At 42.1% G+C, this 27,694-nt stretch overlaps 1 protein-coding gene across 1 annotated transcript; it reads right to left on the bottom strand.

Moving 5' to 3' along the window:
• Nucleotides 1-27,694, bottom strand: mad2l2 (mitotic arrest deficient 2 like 2). The gene is made up of 9 exons (XM_073031950.1): nucleotides 27,589-27,694; nucleotides 24,576-24,627; nucleotides 22,476-22,594; nucleotides 21,892-21,963; nucleotides 14,867-14,967; nucleotides 11,705-11,799; nucleotides 8,473-8,546; nucleotides 971-1,063; nucleotides 1-616 (listed from the first exon to the last, which is right to left on the bottom strand). The coding sequence occupies exons 2-9, from the start codon at nucleotides 24,613-24,615 to the stop codon at nucleotides 575-577; spliced, it is 636 nt and encodes a 211-aa protein (XP_072888051.1). The 5' UTR covers nucleotides 24,616-24,627; nucleotides 27,589-27,694; the 3' UTR covers nucleotides 1-574.

Consider the following 27,694-nt stretch of genomic DNA (forward strand, 5'->3'; position numbering starts at 1 on the left):
CAAGATTAAAAAGTAACATTATTTATTTGTTATTTTAAAGTTAAAAAAAACAAACACACCAGCCTCACATTTAGATTTTCATAAAAAATTCTTACACTTGGTTCACTCCCTAATAGAATAAAACTGCTCTCCTTCAAGGTCCTTCTCTCTCCCCTTGAAAGAAACAGACTTTTTACAGATATGTAGTTCTTCAAAGAAGCTGACAGATGTCAGCACTATAGTTTCTAAATTGTAGCTTATACATTTGTATGGTATCATAACATTGACATACACCATTCTTGGATAGTCTACTGACCATATCTTGAAAACTAATGTGCAATCAGTTATTTTCTAATCCTGACTCAGCCATTTAATTAGTAGTCAATTTCACCTCACACTTAATGTAGACAGCACAACACAAGCACATAGTCAAACTACAAGCTATCATCACAATACAAAAGTGTTAAAACCCATCCACAAATTCCATTTCAGGATATGATTCCATATATGTTTCACATTTCACACGTTTTCTTCTGTGTGCAACAAATTTCAGTGACGAAGGACTTATGTTCCACTTGGTGTGGCAGCCATGGAGTCAGGATATTTTCTGAGCTCTCTCTTCAACATATAATTGCATCTATAAATGAAACAAAAAGCACATGAATCATGAGTCTGCACTGTAAACTGTATCATGTAAAAAGCACACAAAAGCAGTCAGGAATCATGTAATTTTCTTAAAATGAAAAACATGATGCAGCAGTCACAATGAATCACTCTTAGTTCTACAACTTCACATGGGTTCAGATAGTTATAAAACCAAATAGATTATCCCAACTATGGAATTTCCTACTAATGGTATATATATCCTGCAACAGGTTTGGATAATTTTTCATTAATTTTGAAGAACTTAGTCCTTTAAATGCACAGAAGCTACTATCAAATCAACCACAAATTCAACACAAGATATTTCGTGCCAAAATATAAGTGTTACCTTTAAGATATCCGAAGTCATGGTTTTCAGTGGAATTAGCCTAGGCTCTCGCATATTCACTTCTTGTTCATCCGCATGAATCCATGGGAAATCCTGATTGGAATTAAACAGATCAGTACGGCAGCATGTGACAAGGACAACACTCTTATTTTCCATTTGCTGAAAAATGGCTATCCTCTACTTGCAGGAAGGTAGTCAGCCACCTTGAATTGCTCCAGTCTGAAGGCAGCATGTGGTATACTTGCCTTTATTAGCCAAGGCACTAAGTATAATAGTTGGAAACACCAAATTCCCATTGTACAAAACTTTGGTTAGGTCATACTTGGAGTGCTGTGTGCAGTTCTGGTTGCCAGGTTATAAGTATGTGATTAAGCCCGATAAGGATGCAGACAAGATTCACAAAGATGCTGCCTGGATTGGTGGGTTTGACTTACAAGGAGAGATCAGATAGGCTGGTCTGTTTACTCTGAAATGAACGAATCCTAGAGACATGTGAGAGGTTCATAAAATTATGATATAGATCGGGTAGATAATCAATGTTGATTTCCCATGGAAGAGGTGTTTAAAACTAAAGGGCAGGGGTACAATGTGAAAAGAAGGCTTAAAGTGGATCTGAGCAGTACATCTTTCATATAAAGTGTAACTTGTATCTGCAATGAGCTGGTAGAGGAGGCAGGGTCAGGAACATTATTTAAGAGGAATTTGGACAGGTACTTCAATGAGCCAGGTGTGTGTAAATGCAGGAAAGTGGAATTAGTAGACATGGGCATGATGTTCAGCAATCCCTGTGACTGTTCCTCTCATTAACACGTGTACCACTTTGAATACAGTTGGGTGGGGGGAGGGGGGAAATTACCTAGCAGAGGAAAGCCACAGCAGTCAGGTCTCCGGCAATGAGTATGGCTCTGTGGTTCAGAAGGGAAGAGGGGAGAAGGGGCGAGCTGTACTGAGAGGGGTTTCAATGGTTAGGGGAAAAGAAAGGAGGTTCTGTGGACAAGAACAAGATTCCCATTGGGAACGTTATCTCCCGAGTGCCAGGGTCAGGGACATCTCGGATCGAGTCCACAGCCTTGTTAAGTGGAAGAGGGAGTAGTCAGAGGTTGCGGTCCACATTGGTACCAATGCAATGGGTAGAAAGGTGATGAGGTCCTGCAAAGTGAGTTCAAGGACCTAGGTGCTACGGACAGGACCTCCAGGGTTGTGATCTCAGGATTGCTCACCGATATGTGGGAGACCAAAAGTAGGAACATAATAAAGTTTAACACATAATCGAGGAGATGGTACAGGAGGGACAGCTTCAGATTTTAAGATCATTGGGCTCTCTTCTAGGGAAGCTGGGACCTGTACAGATGGGACAGTTTGCACCTGAATTGGAAGGTGATTAATATCCTAGTGGGAATGATTTGTTAGTGCTGCATAGGAAGGTTTAAACCAGAGTTGCAGGGGTGTGGAAACCAGATTAACAGAGCAGTTAGTGGAGCGGTTTAGGGAACTATGTTGTTAAATCCATCTACAAAATCAGGAATCAAAATGTTGAGCATAGTGGGAATCCCATGAGGTGGCACAGCACGGCAGCAGCGGCCTTTCAGACCTGGTGTTACTTTAATTTAATTTAATTTTCTATTTTAAGTTTGATACACAATTTTCGATTAGGGCACATGGATAACAGAGCAGCTATCTACCATCGCCAGATACTACTACAATACAGAGATCGCCCAAAAACAAACCTCCACAAAGATCTGCTGGCTGAATTACGCGACGTCGGCTTGCTGAGGGAAACGGGCCTACAATCCTCGGACTTGCCTGATGTTGGGAGCCGGAGATGGAGGCGTCAAAAGCGATGTGCGAGGAAGCAGAAGCGAGACAAATGGGCAGGGGTCCATGCCAGGCTAAAAGCAAACCCTAGCTGGCCGGCTCTCCCGTCCATTCTGCTCTCCAATGTCCGCTCCCTGGACAATAAAATGGACTACATCCGACTCCAACGTAATACTCGGCGGAAGTACAGAGTTTGTCTTCACAGAGACATGGCTCACTGATGGGATTTTGGACGCTGTCATCCAGCTAGACGGGCTAGCTTTGTTTCGTTCGGACAGAGATGCAGCTGTCTCCGGTAAGGCTCGCGGTGGCGGTGTCTGTGTTTACATCAATACGGAATGGCGTAAGAACTCTGTGCTGGTTTCCAGACACTGCTCAACGCTAGTGGAGTTTGTGGCAGTTCGATGCAGACCATTTTATTTGCCACGGGAATTCACCTCTGTCCTTATATTCGGTGTCTACATTCCCCCCAGCGCTAATGCTAAGGAGGCGCTCTGTGAACTGTATGGGGCTATTAGCGAACTGCAGAACGCACATCCTGATGGTCTGTTTATTGTCGCCGGTGATTTTAACCACGCGAACCTTAAGTCAGTGCTCCCCAAATTCCATCAGTATGTGGACTTTGCAACGAGGGGGGAGAACGCATTGGACCTGGTTTACACAAACATTCCCGACGCGTACCGGGCAGAGCCCCACCCCCACCTCGGATACTCAGACTACATCTCTGTTATGCTAATCCCAGCATACAGACTGCTCGTCAGGCGCTCCAGACCAGTTCAGAAGCAGGTGAAAACCTGGCCAGCAGGAGCCATCTCTGCTCTTCAAGACTGCTTTGAGCACACTGACTGGCACATGTTCAGGGAGGCTGCAACCAATGGCGACTCTACCAACTTAGAGGAGTACACAGCATCAGTGACCAGCTACATCAGCAAGTGCATTGATGATGTTACTCTGTCCAAGACCATCACTATACGTGCCAACCAGAAGCCATGGATGACCGCAGAGGTGCGTGCGTTGTTGAGGTCCCGCGACTCCACCTTCAGAGCAGACTACAAGGCAGCTCTAACAACAGCAAGGGCCAAACTGTCCCGAGCCATCAGAGGGGCAAAGCGTGCACATGCCCAGCTAATCCACAGCCACTTCCAGGACAGCGGCGACACGCGGCACATGTGGAAGGGCATCCAGGACATCACCAATTACAAGACAACATCACTTGACTGCAGGTGATGCCTCCCTCCCAAATGCGCTGAATAACTTCTACGCCCGGTTTGAGGCGGAAAATGACGTGGCGGCGAAGAAGTCCACCCCTCCTGCGAATGACCAGGTGCTGTGTTTCTCCATGGCCGACGCGAGAAGAACCCTGTGCAGGGTCAACCCATGGAAGGCTGCTGGACCAGACAACATCCCTGGTAGAGTGCTCAGAGGATATGCAGACCAGCTAGCAGATGTTCTCACTGACATCTTCAACATCTCCCTGAGCAGCACCACCATTCCAACGTGCTTCAAGGCTGCCACCATCATCCCCGTGCCGAAGAAGTCTTCAGTGTCCTGCCTAAATGACTACCGTCCCATTGCACTTACATCCATCATCATGAAGTGTTTCGAGAGGCTCGTCATGAGGCATATCAAGACCCTGCTGCCCCCCTCATTGGACCCCCTGCAGTTTGCGTACTGTCCCAACCGCTCAACAGATGACGCCATTGCCACCACCCTCCACCTGGCCCTACCCACATGGACAAAAAAGACAAATACGTTCGGATGCTGTTCATAGACTTTAGTTCAGCATTCAACACAATCATCCCTCAGAAACTGATTGGAAAGCTGAATCTATTGGGCCTGAACACCTCCCTCTGCAACTGGATCCTAGACTTCCTGACTGGGAGATCTCAGTCAGTCCGGATCGGGAGCAGCATCTCCAACACTATCACACTGAGCACGGGGGCTCCCCAGGGTTGCGTGCTCAGTCCACTGCTGTTCACTCTGCTGACCCATGACTGTGCTGCAACACACAGCTCGAACCATATCATCAAGTTCGCCGATGATATGACCGTGGTGGGTCTCATCAGCAAGAAAAATGAGTCAGCTTACAGAGAGGAGATGCAGCGGCTAATGGACTGGTGCAGAGCCAACAAAACAAAACAAAAGAGATGGTTGTTGACTTTAGGAGGGCACGGAGCGACCACTCCCCGCTGAACATCGACGGCTCCTCGGTAGAGATCGTAAAAAGCACCAAATTTCTTGGTGTTCACCTGACGGAGAATCTCACCTGGTCCCTCAACACCAGCTCCATAGCAAAGAAAGCCCAGCAGCATCTCTACTTTTTGCGAAGGCTGAGGGAAGTCCATCTCCCATCCCCCATCCTCATCACACTCTACAGGGGTTGTATTGAGAGCGTCCTGAGCAACTGCATCACTGCCTGGTTCGGAAATTGTACCATCTCGGATCACAAGACCCTGCAGCGGATAGTGAGGTCAGCTGAGAAGATCATTCTCAGGTCTCTCTTCCCGCCATCACGGACATTTACACTACACGCTGTATCCGCAAAGGAAACAGCATTATGAAGGACCCTATGCACCCCTCATATAATCTCTTCTCCCTCCTGCCATCTGGGAAAAGGCTCCGAAGCATTCGGGCTCTTACGACCAGACTATATAACAGCTTCTTCCCCCAAGCTATCAGACTCCTCAATACCCGAAGCCTGGACTGACACCTTGCCCTACTGTCCTGTTTATTATTTATTGTAATGCCGGTACTGTTTTTGTGCACTTTATGCAGTCCAGTGTAGGTCTGTAGTCTAGTATAGCTTTCTCTGTGTTGTTTTTTATTACATAGTTCAGTCCTGAAAAACATTGTCTCATTTTTACTATGCACTGTACCAGCAGTTATGGTCGAAATAACAATAAAAGTTGACTTGACTTGGTCTGAGTTGTGTATACTTCCTGCAAGAAGTATTGTAGGAAGGCATGGGCATGGATCAGCACATGGAATTATGACATTGCAGCCATTAGTGAGACTTGGTTACAGGAGGGGCAGTTCTGGGAGCTTAATGTTCCAGAGTTCCTTGTTTTAGACATGATAGAGTGGGTGGGATTAAAGGGGGAGGGGTGATATTAGTAGAGCAAGTGGCAATGCAGTGCTCAGACAGAACAAACTGTCTATTGCGGCTATACGGATGGAACTAAGGAATACAAAAGGGATGACCACATTAATGGGATTCTATTATAAACCACCCTATAATTAGTGGGATTTAGAGGAGCAAATTTGTAGAGAGATTGCAGACTGTTGCAACAAACACATGGTTGTGATAAAGATGATTTTAACTTTTCACTTATTGACTGGGACTCTCATATTGTAGAAGAGCTGGATGGGATAGAGTTTGTCAAATGTGTTCAAGAAAGTTCCCTTAATCAGTACATTGAAGTCCCAGCTAGAGAGTGTGTGAAACTATATCTCCTATTAGGGAATGAGACAGGGTAGCGGACGGAGATTTGTGAACAGGAACACTCTGCATCTAGTGATCATGCCATTACTTTCATTACTTTTATTCCTGTCTGAATAAACAGCAAGGATAACAGGTCTAATGAACCTTGGTTTTTGAGAAATATTAAGAAGGAGTTGCATAGCAGGTATAGAAGCAAATGAGGTACTTGAGGAGTACAAGACATGGAAGAGAACACATAGGAAGGAAATCAGGAGGGCTAAAAGAAGGCATGAGGTTGCATGAGAAAAGGTGAAGAAGAATCTCAAGATATATTAAGAGCAAAAGGACAGCATTGAACAAAATTGGTTCTCTTGAGGATCAGAGTACTCATCCATGCACGGAACTGAGAGAGATGGGGGAGCTCTTAATCCGATATTTTGCATCTGTATTTACTCAGGAGATGGACACGGAGTCTATGGACAGCATGGAGGTCATGAACTCCACACAGATTAGAGAGGAAGAGGTGTTTGCTGTTTTGAGGCAAATTAGGGTAGATAAATCTCCCAAGTCCTGACAAGCTGTTCCCTCCAACCTTTTGGGAGGCCAGAACAGAAATTCCAGAGTCCCTAGCTGATATTTAAAACATCCTTAGCAACAGGTGGGGTGTCAGAGGAGTGGAGGATAGCTAATGTTGTTCCATTATTTAAGAATGTCTCTAAGAATAAGTTGGAAATTAAAAATCAGTGAGCCTAACATCAGTAGTGGGCAAGTAACTGGAAGGCATTCTAAGGCACTGGATACTTGGATAGACAGGGACTGATTAGGGATGGTCAACATGGCTTTGTGCATGGTAGGCCATGCCTAACCAATCTTAGAGGTTTTTCGAGTTTTTGATGAATGCAAGGCAGTGGATGTTATCTACATGGACTTTAGCAGGGCAATTGACAACAAAATGGAAGGTTGGTCAGGAAGGTTCAGTCACTCGGCATTCAAGATGAGGTAGTAAATTGGACTAGACATTGACTTCATGGAAGAAGCCAGTGGTAGTAGATGGTTGCCTCTCTGACTGGAGGCCTGTGGCTAATGGTGTGTCACAGGGAGCAGTGCTGGGTCCATTGCTGATTGTCATCCATATATCATTGATCTGGATGATAATGTGGTTAACAGGATCAGCAAATCTGTGGATGGTACCAAGACTGGTGGCATAGTGATCAGCGAGGAAGGCTATCAAAGCTTGCAGCAGGACCTGGAGCAGCTGGAAAAATGGGCTGAAAAATGGCAGATGAAATTTAATGCAGACAAGTGTGAGGTGTTGCACTTTGGGAGGACAAACCAGGGTAGGACTTAAACTCTGAGTGGTAAGACACTGAGAAATGCAGTAGAATAGAGAGATCTGGGAATACAGAACCGTAATTCCCAGTCAAGGAACCACATCAAGATAGGATTGTAAAAAGAGCTTATGGCACATTAGCCTTCATAAATCAGAGTATTGAGTACAGGAGTTAAGATGTTACGTCGAAGTTATACATATAAGATGTTGTTAAGGCCTAATTTGGAGTACTGAGTGCAGCTCTAGTCACCTACATGCAAGAAAGATATCAGTAAGATTGAAACAGTGCAGAAAGCATTTGCAAGGATGTTGCCGGGATCTTTGGACTTGAATTATAGGGCTTAGGACTTTACTCCCTAGAGCGTAGGAGAATGAGGGAAGATTTGATAGAGGTAAGCAAAGTTAAGAGGGGTACAACAAGGGTGCATGTAAGCAGGTTTTTTCCAGAGATTGGGTGAGACTGGAACAATAGGTCATGGGTTAAGGGTCACAAGAGACATTGTTGATTTCTGACTTTGGCCAAGATTTGAGATGCAAAGGAGGTTGAGGGCATTAGAGATTTGTTGGCACATCTCCAGTCACTAGATATAGTTGCAATACTTGCACGTATATAGAATTAGACATGATCAACATTTTCAATTACTAAAATTGTTTTTTGTTGTTGTTGAGTATTTTCTATTCTTCCTACCAGAATGAAGAAAGTTTTAGGTAGGAACAAGAGCTATATTTAAAGAGGAGAGAGCAATTACTAAGAGAAGAAAATGGACATAGATAGTCTAAGCAGAGAGGGCAAGGTCTGAACTCTAAATACTCAGTGACATTTGGAAAATCTCTCCTTCATTGAGTATATATGCAAGAGTAATTGCATACGAGTATCAACAAATTTCATGTTAAGGACACAAGCCATTGTAAAATCTACCTAAAAAGATTGTTCACCTTTATCACCTGAATCTTCTCCATGTTCCGAGTGGCAACATCTCTGGTATGAACCAGCACAGTGAAGGTACAGCCTAAAAGTAAACAGCACTATTCAGATCCAGCAGACACAGGAAGCACTACAACACAGCTCTTGAAACTCTCATACTCCTCCGCTTGCATGACTTATTAATCCTGGCATTGAGTCAGATGCCCTGGAACATACCAGGCTCAATTGCTGGCCCAAGTTAAATCACTCAAGCTTCTGGAACAGTTGCAAAAGTTACAAATAAAACATTAAAATCAATAGTCCAAAAAGCAGCACAAGTGCTCCCTCCTGCCTAATCATTTGCTTATTTTTTTTTAAAAAACCTTTCAACTAAAAATATTTTAAAATCTGTCTTGATTGCACTCAACTGAACAACCGTTATCCACTGATATAAACTACCAAGATTTACAACCCTCTGAGTGAAGACTTCCTCTTCACAGAACTAAATAGTGATCCTTTATCCTGAAGCTGTGATTCTTAGTTCTTGGCACTCCAAAGGATCTGAGAGAGATTGTCTGCTACATGCCAAAAAAAAAAAACAGCTTTTTGCCACATACCTGCCAATCCCACTCAGATCCTTTGTGTTACAATGAGATCATCTCTGTAATTCAGGACCCCAATGGATAAAAATTACTCTGTCAATCCTCAAATGACAATCTTCAGAGATCAACTCAGTGAAACCAAATGTATCATTTCCAAGTATAATTTTCTACAGAAACAAAAATTGCAGATTGTACTCCAAATGAGGTCTCAATATAGTCATTGCAGAAAGACGTCCCCATATGTAGACAAACACCTCTCAATAGCTTCCCAACTACTTGATGGGCCTAGGTGTTTCACAATCCAAACACACTGCTCCATCAAACCAACTGAACACTAACATTTAAACTAGTATCTTACTACTCAGGATGCATTCCTGGGAACAAATGTGCTAAATGAATAGGTGAAATGGGATTATTATTGTATGTTCTCATATGCTGAACTCCACTTTCACTGGCTGAGTGAATGCAAACAACCACAGCTGCATTCAGCAAGCTGGTAAGTTTTGATGATTGTAGGGACATGTTCAGCACAACTTTGTGGGCCGAAGGGCCTGTATCGTGCTGTAGGTTTTCTATGTTTCTATGATTTCTTTTGTATTCCCCCTCCTCCAGTATTTTAGTAATTTTCTCCCCAGACCAAGAGCATTAAAACAGATCAGCGCTCAGTGGGCCACTCGATTTCTGGTCTGCCTATCAAATGATGAACATCATAAATTGCAACGCCACCTTCTCCTGTTCACTTAACCTATCCTTAAGGCTGTATCTGCTTCACAGTTTATTTTCCCATATAGATTTAAACTAATACATTCTTTCATCTACATCATAAAATGTATTGTAAATAACCAAAATCCCAGAGTATATTCTTGTAGAACCCTGACAGACTGTTTACATCTTTAAAATCACCCATTTATTCCTCCTCTACATCATCCCTTACCAGTCCTCCATTGCTCCAAAACCAGTTAGCCCTTATTTTGTGTTAACAACTTCCACATTGCACCAAATTCAACCATATTTACCCACACCTATCCCAAGCTTACAAGGATTCACTACTCCCAGAATGGTCTGGCAAGGAGAAGGTAAGCCAATACGGAGGCCTTGCCCTCAAACTCCAGTAATTTTTGACAAGAGGTAGATGGCAGAGCATCAGCTCCTCTCAAAGACTGTAAAGCTCTGTAGGAGTTTCAATACATCTGATGTTCAGAGACTATTAGAATACCACAATTACAAAAAGTTTTAAATTTTAAAAGTAATTAAAATACATTCCAGACACAATAAATAGAAACATTTAAACAAAATAAAATAAGAAAATAAAATTTTAAATATTCTTCCTCCCTAACCTTCAGGTTGGAAATCCTGATCTCTGACTTGGTGCCACATAATTGCAGAGATGGGTTTCCCAAATCCTCATCAGTTCTAATGAACAGCCCTAAATCTGAAACATTAACTCTTCCTCTTTCCACTAATGTTTCCAAGCCCGCTGAATTTTTCCAGCGTTTTGTTTTCATTTCATGTTTCCAGCAGATGCAGTTTTTTTTAAAAAAAAGTTTTCCCATCATGTCTGGGTTCCACCACTGAGCTCCATTCAGAGTCCAGTGACAGAAGTGAGAAATGGATTCACTGGTATAAGACATATGAAGAGCATCTGATGGCTCTGGGCCTGTACTCACTGGAATTCAGAAGGATTGTTGGGTAGGGGGGAGATCTCATTGAAATGTATCCAATGGTCTTGACAGAGTGGAGAGGATGTTTCCTATGGTAGGGGAATTTAAGATCAGAGGACATAGCCCTCAGAATACAGGGGCGTCCGTTTAGACCGGAGATGATGAGAGAAAATTCTTTAAGCAGAGAGTGGCGAGTCTGTGGAATTCATTATCACAGGTGGCTGTGGAGGCCAAGTCATTGGGTATATTTAAGGCACAGATTGATAGGTTCTTGATTAGTCAGGGCATGAACAGAAATGGAGAGAAGGCAGGAGATTGTGGCTGAGAGGGAAATAGACCAGCCATTATGAAATGGTGGAGCAGATTCAACGGGCCAAATAGCCTAATTCTGCTCTTATATCTTGTAGTTGAAGTCACTTAACCCATCTGAGAAATGAGGTCAAAGATGCACTTAGCCATGAGCAAGATAATTAGCCACAGCCACGACCCGTTAAAACAAGGAAATCAAATACTGTTACCTAGACACAACAGTCTCAGATATGATTCGTTAAATAGATACTCTTAACAAAACCATGTAATCTCTATCTACAAATTTCCAATTATCTGTAACCAATTTCTTAATTTCAATATTTTCACAGCAAGCTAACAGGTCTATCGTTTATCATTTTGTTATTGCTTGACCATTAACAAGCCTCTAAGTGCCGTAGTCAGAAGGAACTTCAGGAAATTTATATCAAGAAGATAACTAGCCAAACGGTTTAGCTAACACACACTACACGTCTCTTGGTTTCACTTCTAATTACAGATTCTGGAAAGAAATGGGTGCCCAGGAAACCAAATCCAAGAAAATTAAATGCCTTCAGGAGAGAAATGGGAAAAAATAAATTCCCCATTAAAGAAACGATCTCACTCCGAACATTAGATTCAATCCAGTCAGATTCGCTGTCATCCTAGCTTGCTATAACAGTGAATGTACAACAAAAGTACAATTAAACATCTACCTGGAGGGTTAGTGTCCAGAATTGCATCACAGACACTGATCTTCAGAATTGAAGCTCGAAGGAGCTGCTCAACACGGGACAGCAATGAGTCAGAGCTAAAAAACAGCAAACAGATCAAGTCACGGAAAAATCCAATTGTGCAATGCAAGTGTCTTTCAAACCCTGTATTTCCCCTTTTAACCACTTCCTCTAATGGCACAGGCTTTAGATTCTTGATTAATCAGGACATGAATGGATATAGGGAGAAAGCAGGAGATTGGGGCTGAGGGGGAAATGGATCAACCATGATGTAGAACAGACTTGATGGGCCAAATGGACTAATTCTTCTCCTATACCTTATGGTCTAAATCGCTTAGCCCATCCTAGAAATGTGGTTAAAGATGCGCTAATCCATGAGCAAAACAATCAGCCACAACCAGTATCACATGGCCCATTAAATGCAATGAAATGAAATACTGAGTTATCTAGCCACACAAAAGTTATGCTCAGCCTGGAATGGAAATACCAAAGCCTATGAATGGAAGGGCCTACAAGAGTAGTGGATACAGCCCAGTTCATCACAGGAAAAGCCCTCCCCACCATTGAACACATCTACAAGGAGCACTGCCACAAGAAAGCAACATCCATTATCAAGGACCCCCACCATCCAGGACATGCTCTCTTCTTGCTTCTGCCTTCAGGAAGGAGTTTCAAGAGCCTCGGGTCCCACGACACCAGGTTCAGGAACGGTTACCGCCCTTCAATCATCAGGCTCCTGAACCAGAGTAGTGAACTTCATCACCTCAACACTAATTCCACAACCTACGGACTCATTTTCAAGGACCGTGCAAATCATATTCTAAAAATTATGTATCACTTTATTTATTTTTATTATTTGCTTTTCTTTTTGTATTTGCAGTCTCTTGCCTTTTGCACATTGGTTGTTTGTCCATCTTTCTTTGTGCGTAGTCTTCAATGATTCTGTTGTGTTTCTTTGAAGCTAATGTGAATGCCCGAAAGAAAATGAATTTCAGGGTAATACATAGCAACATGAACAAACTTTGATAATAAATTTTCTTTGAACTTTGAGCATTTTGTTGCTTCTCAGTTGTGAAACTTGATTGCATTTTCAAACCTTTTATACGTATCCATTCAAGGAATTCTAACAGCACTGTTAATAATTGCGTTTATTATTCTTACCTAAATAAGTCCCCCGACTTGCATAGACTCATGAGTTAAGAGACTCATATTGAGTACACGGGAAGAGTTCACCAGTTATCTCTCACCCTCCACTGCTTTTCTGAGATCATGCCCTCTGGCTCCAGTCTCTTCCATGAGAGGAAACATCCCCAGACTATCTTCCACCAGTTTTCCTTAATACCTGCTGCATTTGTGTGTCCGCTTTTGGTACTTCATGTTGCAGATTTGGGCAACTTTTTTTCTCTCTTAGAAATCTTTTGTTCTTCCTTCCAGAACCAATGTTCACATTTTCCCATATTATGTTCCATTTGCCAACCTTTTTGCCCACTCTCCCAGCCTACCTATATCTCTCTATAAACTTCATACACTTGCCACCTTCAATAACTCCCTGATCTCTACTTGCTAGTTTCTAGCTGTTAGCTAATCCTTCATCCATGCCAATGTCACCTCCAACACCATGGGCTCTCAAGCTGTGACATAAATGTTTCACCAAGCATCTTGTCAAATGTCCTCTGGACTTCCAGGTACATGTATTGCTTCCCCTCTAATTCTGGTTGAGACTTCTTCTAAATAACTTTAATAAATATGTCAGACACAACAGCTCCTTCATGAAACCATGCTGTCCTTGCTCCATCTGGTTGATTTTCCAAATGTGCTATTACATCTTTAGTAATTGATCAGCCATGATCCTGCTGAATGGTGGAGTTCATCCAAGGAGCTGAATGGCCTCTTCTTACTCATAGAGACACAAGAGACTATCGATGCTGGAATCTAGAGCAATAAACAGTCTGCTGGAGGAATGCAGCCAGCTGAGCAGTATCTGGTGGTTGGCGGAGGTGTGGGGTGGGGGGAATAAACTGACGAAGTTTTGGGTCAAAGATCTGCGTCAGCACTTGTTCTTACTTCTACCGGTCATTTGCACCAATTCAGTTTCCATTTACTTCTATTTCTCACTTCAGACATTCAGATCCATTTTATTCAATTATTATTTAAGCTACAAAATAAGGAAAGTCAGACAACAAACCCTCAGTAGTTGATCATCAGTACCACAGTTCACTAGTGTATTCGTTCCCAATGCAACAACTTACAGGTGCAATTTTGCCTGCATACTAATGGAAAAAGGGGTTTTCCTCAGACAGAGTACATGAAAAGTTCGTGTGGTTGCAGCTGTATAAAGCAATCACAGAACTATAGACTGGCAAAATAATAAGAGGGAACATGGAGAAATTTCGGCACAGAAGATAGCCAAGACCTGTGCTCTGGATGTATTCATAGAGGATGAATTTGCAAGGTTATGAGGGGCACGGAGAGGAAAGCAAGGGAGAAGGACCACCTTAGCAGCAGCTGCAAAGAGCTGCCAGAAGTAGTGTTCAAAATCGCCACCTTCTGTGACTGTCAGCCTGCCATCACACCTCACTAGTTTACAAACCTCAAGCAGCACGAAGAAACAGCACACCATTCCATTTCTTCCACACAATACACCTTCTGACTCAAATTAAGTTACTTTAGACATGTTTCCCAAGATATTCTTAAGGGAAACTATTATTCTAAGGTACCTTAGAAATCAAATTTCGCCAGGGAAAAATCTATAACAATTCTAACATAGACATAGAAATAAATCCATTGCACCACTCTTCACAGATCTTGTAATACAAGCAGCAGTACCAGAAGACTTTCAAAACATTGTCAATCAAAATATATTCCAGTTTCACCATTGATAAATTGCACCAATTCACTCTCACTTGTTTTATCTTTTTGTATTTCCTGATTGGGTTGTGCAGAAAGCATGTTAAGGTTATGATATGTAGAAATCTAATTATGTTCCAACCAAATAACTATACAGGTTGTTCTATTTGTATTGTAGACTGATTCAGTATATGGGGAGAATTTTTTTCATTAAGTGTAATGAGCTTCAGATTAAGATTAACAGTTTAGTCACATGCAGTAGTAGTACAGGAATACAGAATACTGAATATGTTTCACCTGACAGACAGCAGAGGAGGTTGAGATATCTCAAAGACAAAGCGTTCCACAGGATGATGCTCTTTATCCAGGATCACCACCACCACCCGATCCACCTCATTCTAATGACAGGACAAAACAGTGCAGGTCACAACACATTAAATGCTTATCTCAACCAAACAATCATCCATGTATTTAAAACAAAACTCAAAAGATATTGGGGAGAGGAGTGATATGTTCTTTCAAATTACAGTTTCTGCAAATACACTGGTGCACTTTTAACAGAATAACAGGGAAAAAAACTGAGTTGCATTGACCTTTTACATAATTGTTCTGAGGTAGCCAAGTTACACTAATTAACCATCCCTAAATAAGATGTCGAGTGGTGAATCTCCTAGAACTTTTGCTCTCCATACAAAGTTATTTCCAAATGGCAGTAGGAAAAAACTCCAAGACTTGAATGGAGCATTGGATGTCCAAATTTCACATGATGTGCTTGGTGCTCCAAAATATTAGTTTTTTCTTCAGGGGGGAGAGGCACACTGTGGTGATAGGGGATTTTGCTAGTTAGGGGAATGGACAGGAGATTCTGTGGGTGAGAACGAGATTCGCGGATGGTATGTTGCCTTCCGGGTGCCAGGGTCCGGGATATCTCAGATCGAGTCCTCAGCATACTTAAGTGGGAGGGTGAACAACCAGAAGTCGTAGTCCATATAGGTATCAGTGACATGAGTAGTACCAGTGACAAGGTTCTGCATTGGGAGTTCTGGGAGTTAGGTGCCAAGTTAAAGGGCAGGACCTCCAGGGTTGTGATCTCAGGATTGATAAACGTGCCACCTGCTAGTGAGGCCAGAACTAGGAAGATTATACAGTTTAATATGTGACAAAGGAGTTGGTATAGGAGGGAGGGCATAAAAGTTTTGGAATGTTGAGCTCTCTTCCAGGAAAGGTGGGACCTGTACAGAAAGAATGGTTTGCACCTGAACTGCAGGGGGACTAATATCTTAGCAGGAAGGTTTGTTAATGCTGCACGGTAGGGTTTAAACTAGAGTTGCAGGGGTATGGGAACCAGTGTTCCAGTACAGTTAATGGAGAGGTTGTGGAGGCAGATGTTGGTAAAACCTCAGACAAAGTTAGGAATCAAAAGATTGAACATGGTGCGACTAGTGTTCTGAGCTATGTATATTTCAATACAAGAAGTATCATAGAAAAGGTGGATAATAGTGCTGAAGATGAGGTAGCTGGTTTACAAACAGAGGCAATGTGTAGTGAGGAGAGGCTATTGATAGGGCAAAATTACAGTCAACAGGATGAGTTGCAATGTAAATGGCGACAAAATCAAAAAGAATGAATACAGGAAAGAACGTGTTATATATGAATAAGCACAGTATATGTAATAAGGTAGTTGAACTTGCAGCACAGTTGCAGATTGGCAGGTATGATGTTGTAGGCATCACTGAATCATGGCTGAAAGAAGGTTGTAACTGGGAGCTTAATATCCAAGAATACACATTGTATTGAAAGGACAGGCAGGAAGACAGAGGGTACGGCAATGCCCTGTTGGTAAAAAGTGAAATCATTAGAAAGAGGTGACATAGGGTTGGAAGGTGTTGAATCATAGTAGATAGAGCTAAGGAACTGCAAGGGTAAGAAGACCCTGATGGGAGTTATATACAGATCCCCAAACAGTAGTAAGGATGTGGCCTATAAATTACAATGGGAGATAGAAAATGCACAGCAAAAGGGCAATGTTACAATAGTCGTGGGGGATTTCAATATGCAGGAAGACTGGGAAAATTGGATTGGTGCTGGATTCCAGGTTGAGCCCACTAGGGGATCAGCTATTCTGGATAGGGTGATGTACAATGACCCAGATTTGATTAGAGAGCTTAAGGCAAAAGAACCCTTAGGGGTAAGTGATCGAATTCACCCTGAAATCTGAGAAGGAGAAGCTAAAGTCAGATGTGTCAGTATTACAATGGAATAAAGGGAACTACAGAGACAGGAGAGAGGAGTTGGTCAGAAATGATTGGAAAAGAACACTGGCAGGGATGATGACAGAGCAGCAATGGCAGGAATTTCTGGAAGCAACTCAGAAGGCACAGGATATATACATCCCAAAAAGGAAGAAGTATTCTAAAGGAAAGATGTCACAACCGTGGCTAACGAGAGAAGTCAAAGCCGACATAAAAGCCAAAGAGAGCTCATATAATAGAGCAAAAAATAGTGGGAGGATTGGGAAGCATTTAAAAACCAACAGAAGACATGTCATTAAAAAGGTAAAAGCAAAAGTAAGCTAGCCAATACTGTTAAAGAGGATACCAAAAGTTACTTCACAAACATAAAGTTTAAAAGAGAGACAAGAGTGGATATCGGACCACTGGGAATCAATGCTGGATTGATAGTAGTAAAAAAAACACAAGATGCTGGCAGAACTCAGCAGGCCAGACAGCATCCATGGGAGGAGGTAGTGACGATGTTTCAGGCCGAAACCCTTCATCAGGAGTGAAATAACATGGGATGGTTGAGGGGGGATAAGAAGTGGGGGGGGGGATAAAGTAGAGAGCTAGGAGGTGATAGGCTGGAGGGAAATGGGCTGGGGGAAGGGGAGAATTATGGGAAATAAAAGAGAAAGAAAGGTAGGGCTGGGGGGAGATTATAGTGAGGGGGGAAAAAAGAGAGAGAAAGAGAACCAGACTAAAATAATAGATAGGGATGGAGGTGAGGGGGGGGCAGGGGTATTAACGGAGGTCTGTGAGTTGAATGTTCATGCCGGCAGGTAGGAGGCTACCTAGGCGGGAGATAAGGTATTGCTCCATCGACCTGCGTGTGGCCTCATCTTGACGGTAGAGGAGGCCATGGACAGACATGTCGGAGTGGGAGTGGTCTGTGGAATTGAAGTGTGTGGCCACAGGGAGATCCCGCCACTGCTGGAGGACTGAGCGCCGGTGTTCGGCGAAACAGTCTCCCAGTCTGCGGCGGGTCTCCCCAATGTATAAATGGCCACATCGGGAGCACCGCATACAGTATATCACCCCAGTTGACTCGCAGGTGAAGTGGTGCCTCACCTGAAAGGACTGTCGGGGGCCTGGGATGGTGGTGAGGGAAGAAGTGTGGGGGCAGGTATTGCACTTCTTCCGTTTGCAGGGATGAGTGCCCAGAGGGAGGTTGGTGGGGAGGGATGGGGGGGATGAATGGACAAGGGAGTCGCGTAGGGAGCGATCCCTGTGGAAAGCCGAGAGTGGGGGGGGAGGGGAAGATGTGGCTGGTGGTGGGATCACGTAGGAGGTGGCGGAAGTTATGGAGGATTATACGTTGGATCTGTAGGCTGGTAGGGTGATAGGTGAGGACCAGGGGGACTCTATCCCTGGTGGGCTGGCGGGGGGATGGGGTGAGGGCAGAGGTGCGGGAAATGGGAGAGATGCGTTTGAGAGCAGAGTTGACAGTGGACGAAGGGAAGCCCCTTTCTTTAAAAAAGGAAGACATCTCCTTTGTCCTAGAATGAAAGGCCTCATCCTGAGAGCAGATGCGGTGGAAGCGGAGGAATTGAGAGAAAGGGATAGCATTTTTGCAGGAGACAGGGTGGGAGGAGCAATAGTTTAGGTAGCTGTGGGAGTTAGTAGGTTTGTAGTAGACGTCGGTGGATAGGCTGTCTCCAGAGATAGAAACAGAAAGATCTAGAAAGGGGAGGGAGGTGTCAGAAATAGACCAGGGGAATTTGAAGGCGGGGTGAAAGTTAGAGGTGAAGTTAATGAAGTCGACGAGCTCAGCATATGTGCAGGAAGCAGCGCCGATGCAGTCGTTGATATAACGATGTCGATGGAGCAATACCTTATCTCTCGCCTAGGTAACCTCCTACCTGCCAGCATGAACATTCAACTCACAGACCTCCGTTGATACCCCTGCCCCCCACCCTTACCCTCATCCCTATCTATTATTTTAGTCTGGTTCTCTTTCTCTCTCTTTTTTCCCCCCTCACTATAATCTCCCTCCAGCCCTACCTTTCTTTCTCTTTTATTGCCCATAATTCTCCCCTTCCCCCTAGCCCATTTCCCTCCAGCCTATCACTTCCTAGCTCTCTACTTTATCCCTCCCCCCACTTCTTATCCCCCCCTCAAGCATCCCATGTTATTTCACTCCTGATGAAGTTGTTTCGGCCCGAAATGTCGTCACTAGCTCCTCCCATAGATGCTGTCTGGCCTGCTGAGTTCTGCCAGCATTTTGTGTTTTTTTCTAATTTATTTCCAGCATCTGCAGATTCACTCAAGTTGCTGGATTAGTAGTAACAGGGACCAAGAAAATGGCAAACAAACTGAATAAATATTTTGCATCAGTCTTCACTGTGCAAGACACTGGTAGTATGGTGGAAGTTCTAGGTGTCAGGGGCCATGAAATGTGTGAAGTTACCATAACTAGAGAGAAAGTTCTTGGGAAACTGAAAGGTCTGAAGTTAGACAAGTCCCCTGGACCAGAAGGGCTTTGTCAAGGTGCCACACGTAAGGCTGATTAACAAGCTCTGAGCCCATGATATTACAGGAAATATTCTAGCATGGGTAAAACATTGGCTGATTGGCAGGAGGCAAAAAGTGGGAATAAAGGGAGCCTTTTCTGGTTGGCTGCTGGTGACTAGTGGTGATCCACAGGGTCTGTGTTGGGATCAATTCTTCTTATGTTATATGTCATTGATTTGGATGATGGGATTGATGGCTTTGTTGCAAAGTTTGCAGACTATATGAAGGTAGGTGGAGGGGCAGGTAGTTTAGAGGAAGTAGAGAGGCTACAGGAGAACTTAGACATATTAGGAGATGGGCAAAGAAATGGCAGATGGAATATGGTGTCAGGACATGTATGGTCATGCACTTTGGTAGAAGAAATGAGAGGATGGCGAGAAAACACAAAAAACTGAGGCACAAAGGTATTTGGGAGTTCTTCTGCAGGATTCCCTAAAGGTTAATTTTCAGGTTGAGGCTGGGGTGGGAAAGGCAAATGGGATATTAGCATTCATTTCAAGAGAACTGGAAGATAAAAGGAAGGATGTAATGTTGAGACTTTATAAAGCACTGGTGAGGCGTCACTTGGAGTATTATATGCAGTTTTGGGCCCCTTATCTTATAAAGGATGGACTGAAAAGGGTTCAAAAGAGGCTCAGAAAAAGATTCCAAGATTGAGTAAGCTTGTCATATGAAGAGCGATTGATGGCTTTGGGTCTGTATTCACAAGAATTCAGAAGAATGAGGAGTGTCCTCAGCAAAACCTATTGAATGATGAAAGGCCTTGTCAGAGTGAATGTGGAGAGGATGTTTCCTATGGTGGAAGAGTAAGACCAGAGCACACAGCCTCAAAACGGAGGGAAGTCTTTTTACAGCAGAGATGAGTAGGAATTTCTTTAGCCATAGAGAGGTGAATCTGAGGAATTATTTGCCACAGGCAGTTGTGAAGGCCAAGTCTCCATGTATTTTTAAGGCAGAGGTTGATAGATTCTTGATTGTTCAGGGCATGAAGAGATATGGGGAGAAGGCTGGAGACTGGAGCTGAGAGGAAAACTGGATCAGCCATGATGAAATAGCAGAGCAGACTCAATGGGCCAAATGGCCTAATTCTGCTCCTATATCTTATGATCTTTTCGCTGGTTTGGGTAAAATAGATTGGATTTGCCATAGTGCATAATATGCAGACAGGCCAACTAGAGGAGAGGTCATACTGGATCAAGGACTAGGCAATGAACCTCTGGTCAGATGATCGATCTCTTGGTGGGTAAGCTTTTCAGATATAGTAAATGGTTGGATGAATAGATAGATGGATTAAAAAAAAGTTAGCACAACATTGTGGGCCAGAGGACCTTCACTGTGCTGTACTATTCTATATGTAAGGTCATTAGTGCTCACAGATCAAAAACAGGCAGATGAAATGTAATAGAAGAACACTTCACTAAATGGGCTACAGTTATCCATCACATTACAATGTTGTTGTGTTACGTACCCGTGACACGTGACAGTGGTACCCTTGTCACGTGACTGGGGTTGAAGCTATACTGGACTTGAGGTAATGGTCTTGTGATGCTGGAGTGATGTCATTTTCCCGCCAGTAGAGGTCATGTGACAGTTTTTTTTTACAGGGTATAAAAGGAAGACCCACCCTGTCAGGTGGGGCAGTTCATGGCTGGATTTGCCAAGCTGACTTCATGTCACTGCGTGATTTAATGTGATGACGCAGTTTAGTTGAAAAATGAAGTTTTATATAATGCCTAAAGTTTAAAAGGTCATTGCCAGCAGTTTCTTTGCTGGTGGAGAGTGAAGATAAGAATTTGGAAGATAAAGATCGAGGAGAATCGATTTTCGACGGTAGATTGGTTTCGACCTTATTTGATCCTCATTCGGAAGGATTTCGTTGACTGTTCTCATGTTAATCTCCGCTGGGATAGCAGGAGATTGAGGACAGAGTGTGGAAGAAGAGGTTAGTGCCATTAAACCATTACGTTTCATAAAAATTCGACGTGGGAAGAGTTCGACGCCGGGGATCGAAGGACAACGACGTGGAAGAGAATTTAAATCGCCTTAAAAAGTCTCTCCTTTTAAATGGACTGTGAGCTTTTGAACTTTCGGCATACCGCTTTAAGAACTGTTTGAACTGCAACGCTGTTAAGAACTGTGAATCTGCCGCACAGCAGCTGATTTCCGGTTACGCTAGTGTTTGTTTACTTTTGGGGGGTTTGTTTTCAGTGTTTAATAAACGTGTTATTGGTTATAAAAACCCTTGCCTAACTCATATATATTTATTGTTGCCTGAATACGTAACACAGTTGCAACAACATCCTTCCAAAGGACTATTTTCTATTTCTTGTGTAGGTGAGGAGACTGAGCCACTCAGTCAATAAAGAACACCAAGTCTCCACTCCACAGCATTATTTTCTGTAGAATCTTAAATACACTGAAACAAAAATAAGACAAGAGGCCTCCAAAAGCCATGTGAGTAGCAATAATGTAAAGTAGAAAGTAACTGGTAGTGCTGATACAAACAGTTCCACATTCTGACAAAATTTCTCTCACCTTCTCGATCAAAGGCTTGATACAGTGCAGAGTATCCTGAATGTATTGGTTAAGCTCTGGGTGACATGACATCTACAGGTAAGCACAGCATTCAAAGAGTAAATAAAGGCTCATTCAGCAAAATACTGCCATTACTAGTCTTCAAAAGCACAAAACCCCTAAAGAGTAGCTTACACAAAATTAAACTCTAGAGTTACAATTTTTTGTTTTAATATTTGCTATTTTTATTAAGCAGGATTTGGTGTAACTGGCAAAGACAGCATATTTTGTCTTTTTCCCAACTGGCTTTACATGTTGGGAGCCACTTTCTTGAACTGCCACTGTGATTCTGCTGAAGTTACTCCCACTACCATGTTTTGAGAGAGAATTCCAGGATTTATATCCGAAGGTTAAATAAAACAAAAGCACTAAGATTCCAAGTCAGGTTGGTGTATGACTTGAAGAGGAATCTGAAAGCAGTGATGCTCCCACACATTTGCAGCTTTATAAAGCACAGTAGTTATGTGTTCAGTTTCCAAAGTAGCCTAAACTTCAAATCTCTACCTCAGAACAATATCCACTTTGCAATGTTTCTGCTTACTCACCTGTACAGGTACGTTGTATTTCTTCCTCTTCTGAAAGATACCAATTGGATACACCTCCCTGACGTACAAAATCAAATGAATAGCCACTTCCAGAAACTCACAGAGTACATCTGCAACCACTGGAGAAAGAAAAGATCTGCAGTTCACTGGGTATAAGATCATGGCGGTGCAGTTTACAGTGTGCAGCCTGGAAAGCCAGGCAATGGAAACAGGAATAGCATACAACATTTATTGACTCTAAAATATCTTCCTATTTGTGGCAGAACAAAAATCCTAGATTAGGTAAAAAATATTTACAGAAGTCAAAGAAGGAGGGCGGCTTGGCTTTACCAAACCTAAGATTTTACTATTGGGCAGTTAATATACGGTATTTGATATTTTGGACACAAGAATTGACTACAGTAGCTGGCCCACAATGGGTAAATTTGGAATGTAAATCTGTGCAAGATTTCTCATTGATCTCAATCTTAGGATCTTCACTTCCTTTTTCGTTACTCAAAATTAATAAACAGATAACTAATCCCATAGTTAAGTATACATTACGAATCTGGTTTCAATTTCGTAAATCTTTTGGCTTGAATAAGTTTATACTGTCAAGTCCTATAATATCTAATTACTTCTTTCGGCCATCATCTATAGATCAGGCTTTTTTCCTATGGAAAACAAAAGGTATAAAATGTTTTCGTGACCTGTATTTGGATGATAACATTATGTCCTTTGAACAGTTATCTAACAAATACAATTTATCTAAAACCCATTTTTTTAGATACTTACAAATTAGAAATTTTCTATATAATGAATTAAAGTCTTTTTCGAAAGAATGTCCACTGGACATTACAGAGAGAATTCTAACTCTTAATCCTTATCAAAAGGGTTTAGTAGCTATCATTTACAATATGATTATGAAGATACAGCCGGATATATCAGAAAAAATTAAGAAGGAATGGCAGGAAGAATTGCATTGCCCTATATCTACTGAGCAATGGGAAAAAATTTTATTATTGGTAAACTCATCCTCTATTTGTGCTAAACATGCTCTAATACAATTCAAGGTTGTACACAGAGCCCATATGTCTAAAAATAAACTTGCTCGATTTTATTCTTATGTTAATCCAACCTGTGATAGATGTCATTCTGATATTGCTACATTGACTCATATGTTTTGGTCTTGTCCTTGTTTACAAAGCTATTGGAAGGATATTTTTAATATCATTTCAAGAGTTTTAAATATTAATCTTCAACCACATCCTTTTACTGCAATTTTTGGTCTACCTATGATAGATAATATGTGTTTATCTGCTTCTTCTCAGCGAATGATTGCATTTGTTACACTATTGGCTAGAAGATCTATTTTATTGAACTGGAAAGAAATTAATCCTCCAACTGTATTTCAGTGGCTCTCTCAAACCATTTCCTGTTTGAGTTTAGAAAAAATTAGAAGTGTGGTCTTTAACTCCTCAGTTAAATTTGAGGAAACTTGGAGACCATTTATTCAACATTTTCATGCGAGTTAAATGGTCTGATCCTGAACCTTATTGCTACCATCCTGAATTGTATAAATGGAGGTTCGGAGTCATTGGCACTACTGTATGTACTTAACATTATACAATTGCCCATGTTAGTTTTTTTTTATATATTGTTTTTTTTTCTTCTTTTTGGGGTTTTTTTTGTGCTTTTCGTCTAAATCCTTCATATTAATATTATAAGTTTGGGAGACTTTTTACATTGATAATATATAATTGATTATTAATGAATCTATTGTGTACTCTCAAATGTTTTTTGTACTTATATTTTACTTATGTTATGTTCTTAAAATCAATAAAAAGATTTGAAAAGAAAGAAAGAACAACATTTAGAATATATCCCACTAAAGGATTTAACCCCCTTGGGCTAGGGAGAGATTTCTGCTCCTTATCACAATCTGAAAATTCATGCATTGTCATCAGGATCAACGACTGTCCAACAATCTCCCTAGCAAACTACCCGTTTGCAGGGATAGAATTAAATACAAACAAATGACCAGGGGAAAAAATCTATTTAGCATCTAAGATTCATACAAAGCAGTACGAGTTGCTTTGGTTAAAATATTTAAAACTGCACCTTGTCCAAAATTGAGATCTTGTCGTGTGAGAGTGGCCATCTTCACAAATACCTAGAGAATATTATAATTGGTCAGAACAGCATGATTTAATAAAACCAGTAGAATCAGAATCAGGTTTATTATCATGAAATTTGTTAATTTAGCAGCAGCAGTTCAATGCAATACATAATATGGAAAGAAAATAAACAAATAAATAAATTATAAGATGAGAGGAGACATGATAGAGGTGTACAAGATATTAAGAGGAATAGATAGAGTGGACAACCAGCACCTCTTCCCCAGGGCACCACTGCTCAATACAAGAGGATATGGCTTTAAGGTAAGGGGTGGGAAGTTCAAGGGGGATATTAAAGGAAGGTTTTTTACTCAAAGAGTGGTTGGTGCGTGGAATGCACTGCCTGAGTCAGTGGTGGAGGCAGATACACTAGTGAAATTTAAGAGACTACTAGACAGGTATATGGAGGAATTTAAGGTGGGGGGGGGGTATATGGGAGGCAGGGTTTAAAAGTTGGCACAACATTGTGGGCCAAAGGGCTTGTACTGTGCTGTACTATTCTATGTTCTACAAACCCCATTTCCAGAAAAGTTGGGATATTTTCCAAAATGCAATAAAAACAAAAATCTGTGATATGTTAATTCACGTGAACCTCTATTTAACCGACAAAAGTCCAAAGAAAAGATTTTCAATAGTTTTACTGACCAACTTAATTGTATTTTGTAAATATACACAAATTTAGAATTTGATGGCTGCAACACACTCAACAAAAGTTGGGACAGAGGCATGTTTACCATTGTGTTACATCACCTTTCCTTTTAATAACACTTTTTAATCGTTTTGGAACTGAGGATACTAATTGTAGTAGATTTGCAATTGGAAATTTTGTCCATTCTTGCTTGATATAAGACTTCAGCTGCTCAACCCTCCGTGGTCTCCGTTGTCTGATTCTCCTTCTTCATGATGCGCCATACATTTTCAATAGGAGATAGATCTGGACAGGCAGCAGGCCAGTCAAGCTCACGCACTCTGTGTCTACAAAGCCACGCTGTTGTAGCCCGTGCAGAATGTGGTCTGGCATTGTCCTGCTGAAATAAGTATGGACGTCCCAGGAAGAGACGTCGCCTTGATGGCAACATATGTCTCTCTAAAATCCTAATATACGCCTCAACGTCAATGGTACCTTCACATACATGCAACTCACCCATGCCGTGGGCACTGATGCACTCCCATACAATCACAGATGCTGGCTTTTGCACCTTTCGTTGATAATAATCAGGATGGTCGTTTTCATCTTTGGCATGGAGAACACAATGCCCATTTTTTCTGAAAACTGGATGAAATGTGGACTCATCTGACCACAGCACACGATTCCACAGTCTTTCGGTCCACCTGAGATAAGTCTACCAGGGAACTTGCCGGCGTTTCTGCATAGAGTTGATGTATGGCTTCCTCCTTACGTAATAGTTTCAAGTTGAATTTCTGGATGCAGCGACAGACTGTGTTAAGTGACAATGGTTTTCCGAAGTACTCCCGAGCCCAGGTGGCTATAATTGTCACAGTAGCATGACGGTTTCTTAGGCAGTGCCGCCTGACAGCTCGAAGATCACGCGCATTCAACAGTGGTTTCCGACCTTGCCCTTTACACACTGAGATGTCTCTGAATTCTCTGAATCTTTTCGCAATATTATGTACTGTAGATGTTGAAAGATCTAAATTCTCTGCAATTTTGAGTTGGGAAATGTTCCTTTTGAACTGACTAACAATTCTCTCACGAATTTTGGCACAAAGGGGTGAGCCACACCCATCCTTGCTTGCAAAGACTGAGCCTTTGATGGACGCTACTTTTATACCCAGTCATGATACCTCGCCTGCTTAATGTGGAGTCTTCCAAACCGGTGTTACTTGAATAATCTGTGCACTTTTCAATCTTATTTTAACTCTGTCCCAACTTTTGTTGAGTGTGTTGCAGCCATCAAATTCTAAATTTGTGTATATTTACAAAATACAATTAAGTTGGTCAGTAAAACTATGGAAAATCTTTTCTTTGTACTTTTGTCAGTTAAATAAGGGTTCACGTGAATTAACATATCACAGATTTTTGTTTTTATTGTATTTTGGAAAATATCCCAACTTTTCTGGAAATGGGGTTTGTATATAAATAAATACTGTAATTGTGTGTCCCATTTCTAACCGAAGTATAGTTTGGACTATGTAGCGCCTCTAGGATGAACTTTATTTGTCATGTACATTTACACGGATCAGAACGTTGCTTTGGTGTGTTGGTGTTACAAAAAAAATTCAACAATTCTACAAAATAAAGAATTATATAAAAATAAAGTCTGAAATAGATATGGAATAAAATGTGCATAAATAAATACTTAAATGTGCATGTATTTACACTGTAGAAAATCCTCAAGACACTTCAAAGGAGCAGTTGTCAATAGTTATAGGAAGGAAAAGGAGGGAAAACTAATTCCAAATTACATCATATTCGCTTTTGGAATATTGAATTTGCATTCAACAAACATCGGAAGAAGCTATTTGAATTCCATTCCTGACGGTGTGACAATATTCGTTGCTCTCCCAGACAAAGATCACAGAATGTACGGTGGTGTGAATGATTAACATGTGGTTAGGATCAGCGATGTGAAGCTTCTGTAACAAAGGAGAGCCGGTGAAGCGTACAGAATTATTTTCTGATATGTTTAGGCGTGCTAGAGGGAGATCGCAGTCAGATAAGGAGTGACCTCGGTCTTCACCTTCCCCCTCTTATTCGGAGCACCAACTCTCCGCTCACGGTCGACAGCCCCAGTGTTTACTCCATCCGCAGCCCTGTTGCTCCCGGCTCCCCTTCACCCCGGTCCCGCCTGTCACCGGCCTAGGCCACGACCTGAGGGCACACCCGAGCACGACCGGGCTAGGCCGTGAACTGCCAACCCCGCCAAGCACGACCGACCTGAGCATCCCTCCCATGCCGAGACAACAACCATTAACCAGCCGCTCTCAAAACTGACCTCCACCCAGGGGTACCGCGTCCACTTGAGTTGACACTGTGCGTCGTGACGTCACCAGCATGCGTGCCCGTCCGATCTGCTGGACGGCGAGGAGTCCCGCCCCGCT

Source organism: Hemitrygon akajei, chromosome 29, assembly GCF_048418815.1.
Source record: "Hemitrygon akajei chromosome 29, sHemAka1.3, whole genome shotgun sequence".
NCBI classification, from domain to species: Eukaryota; Metazoa; Chordata; class Chondrichthyes; order Myliobatiformes; family Dasyatidae; genus Hemitrygon; species Hemitrygon akajei.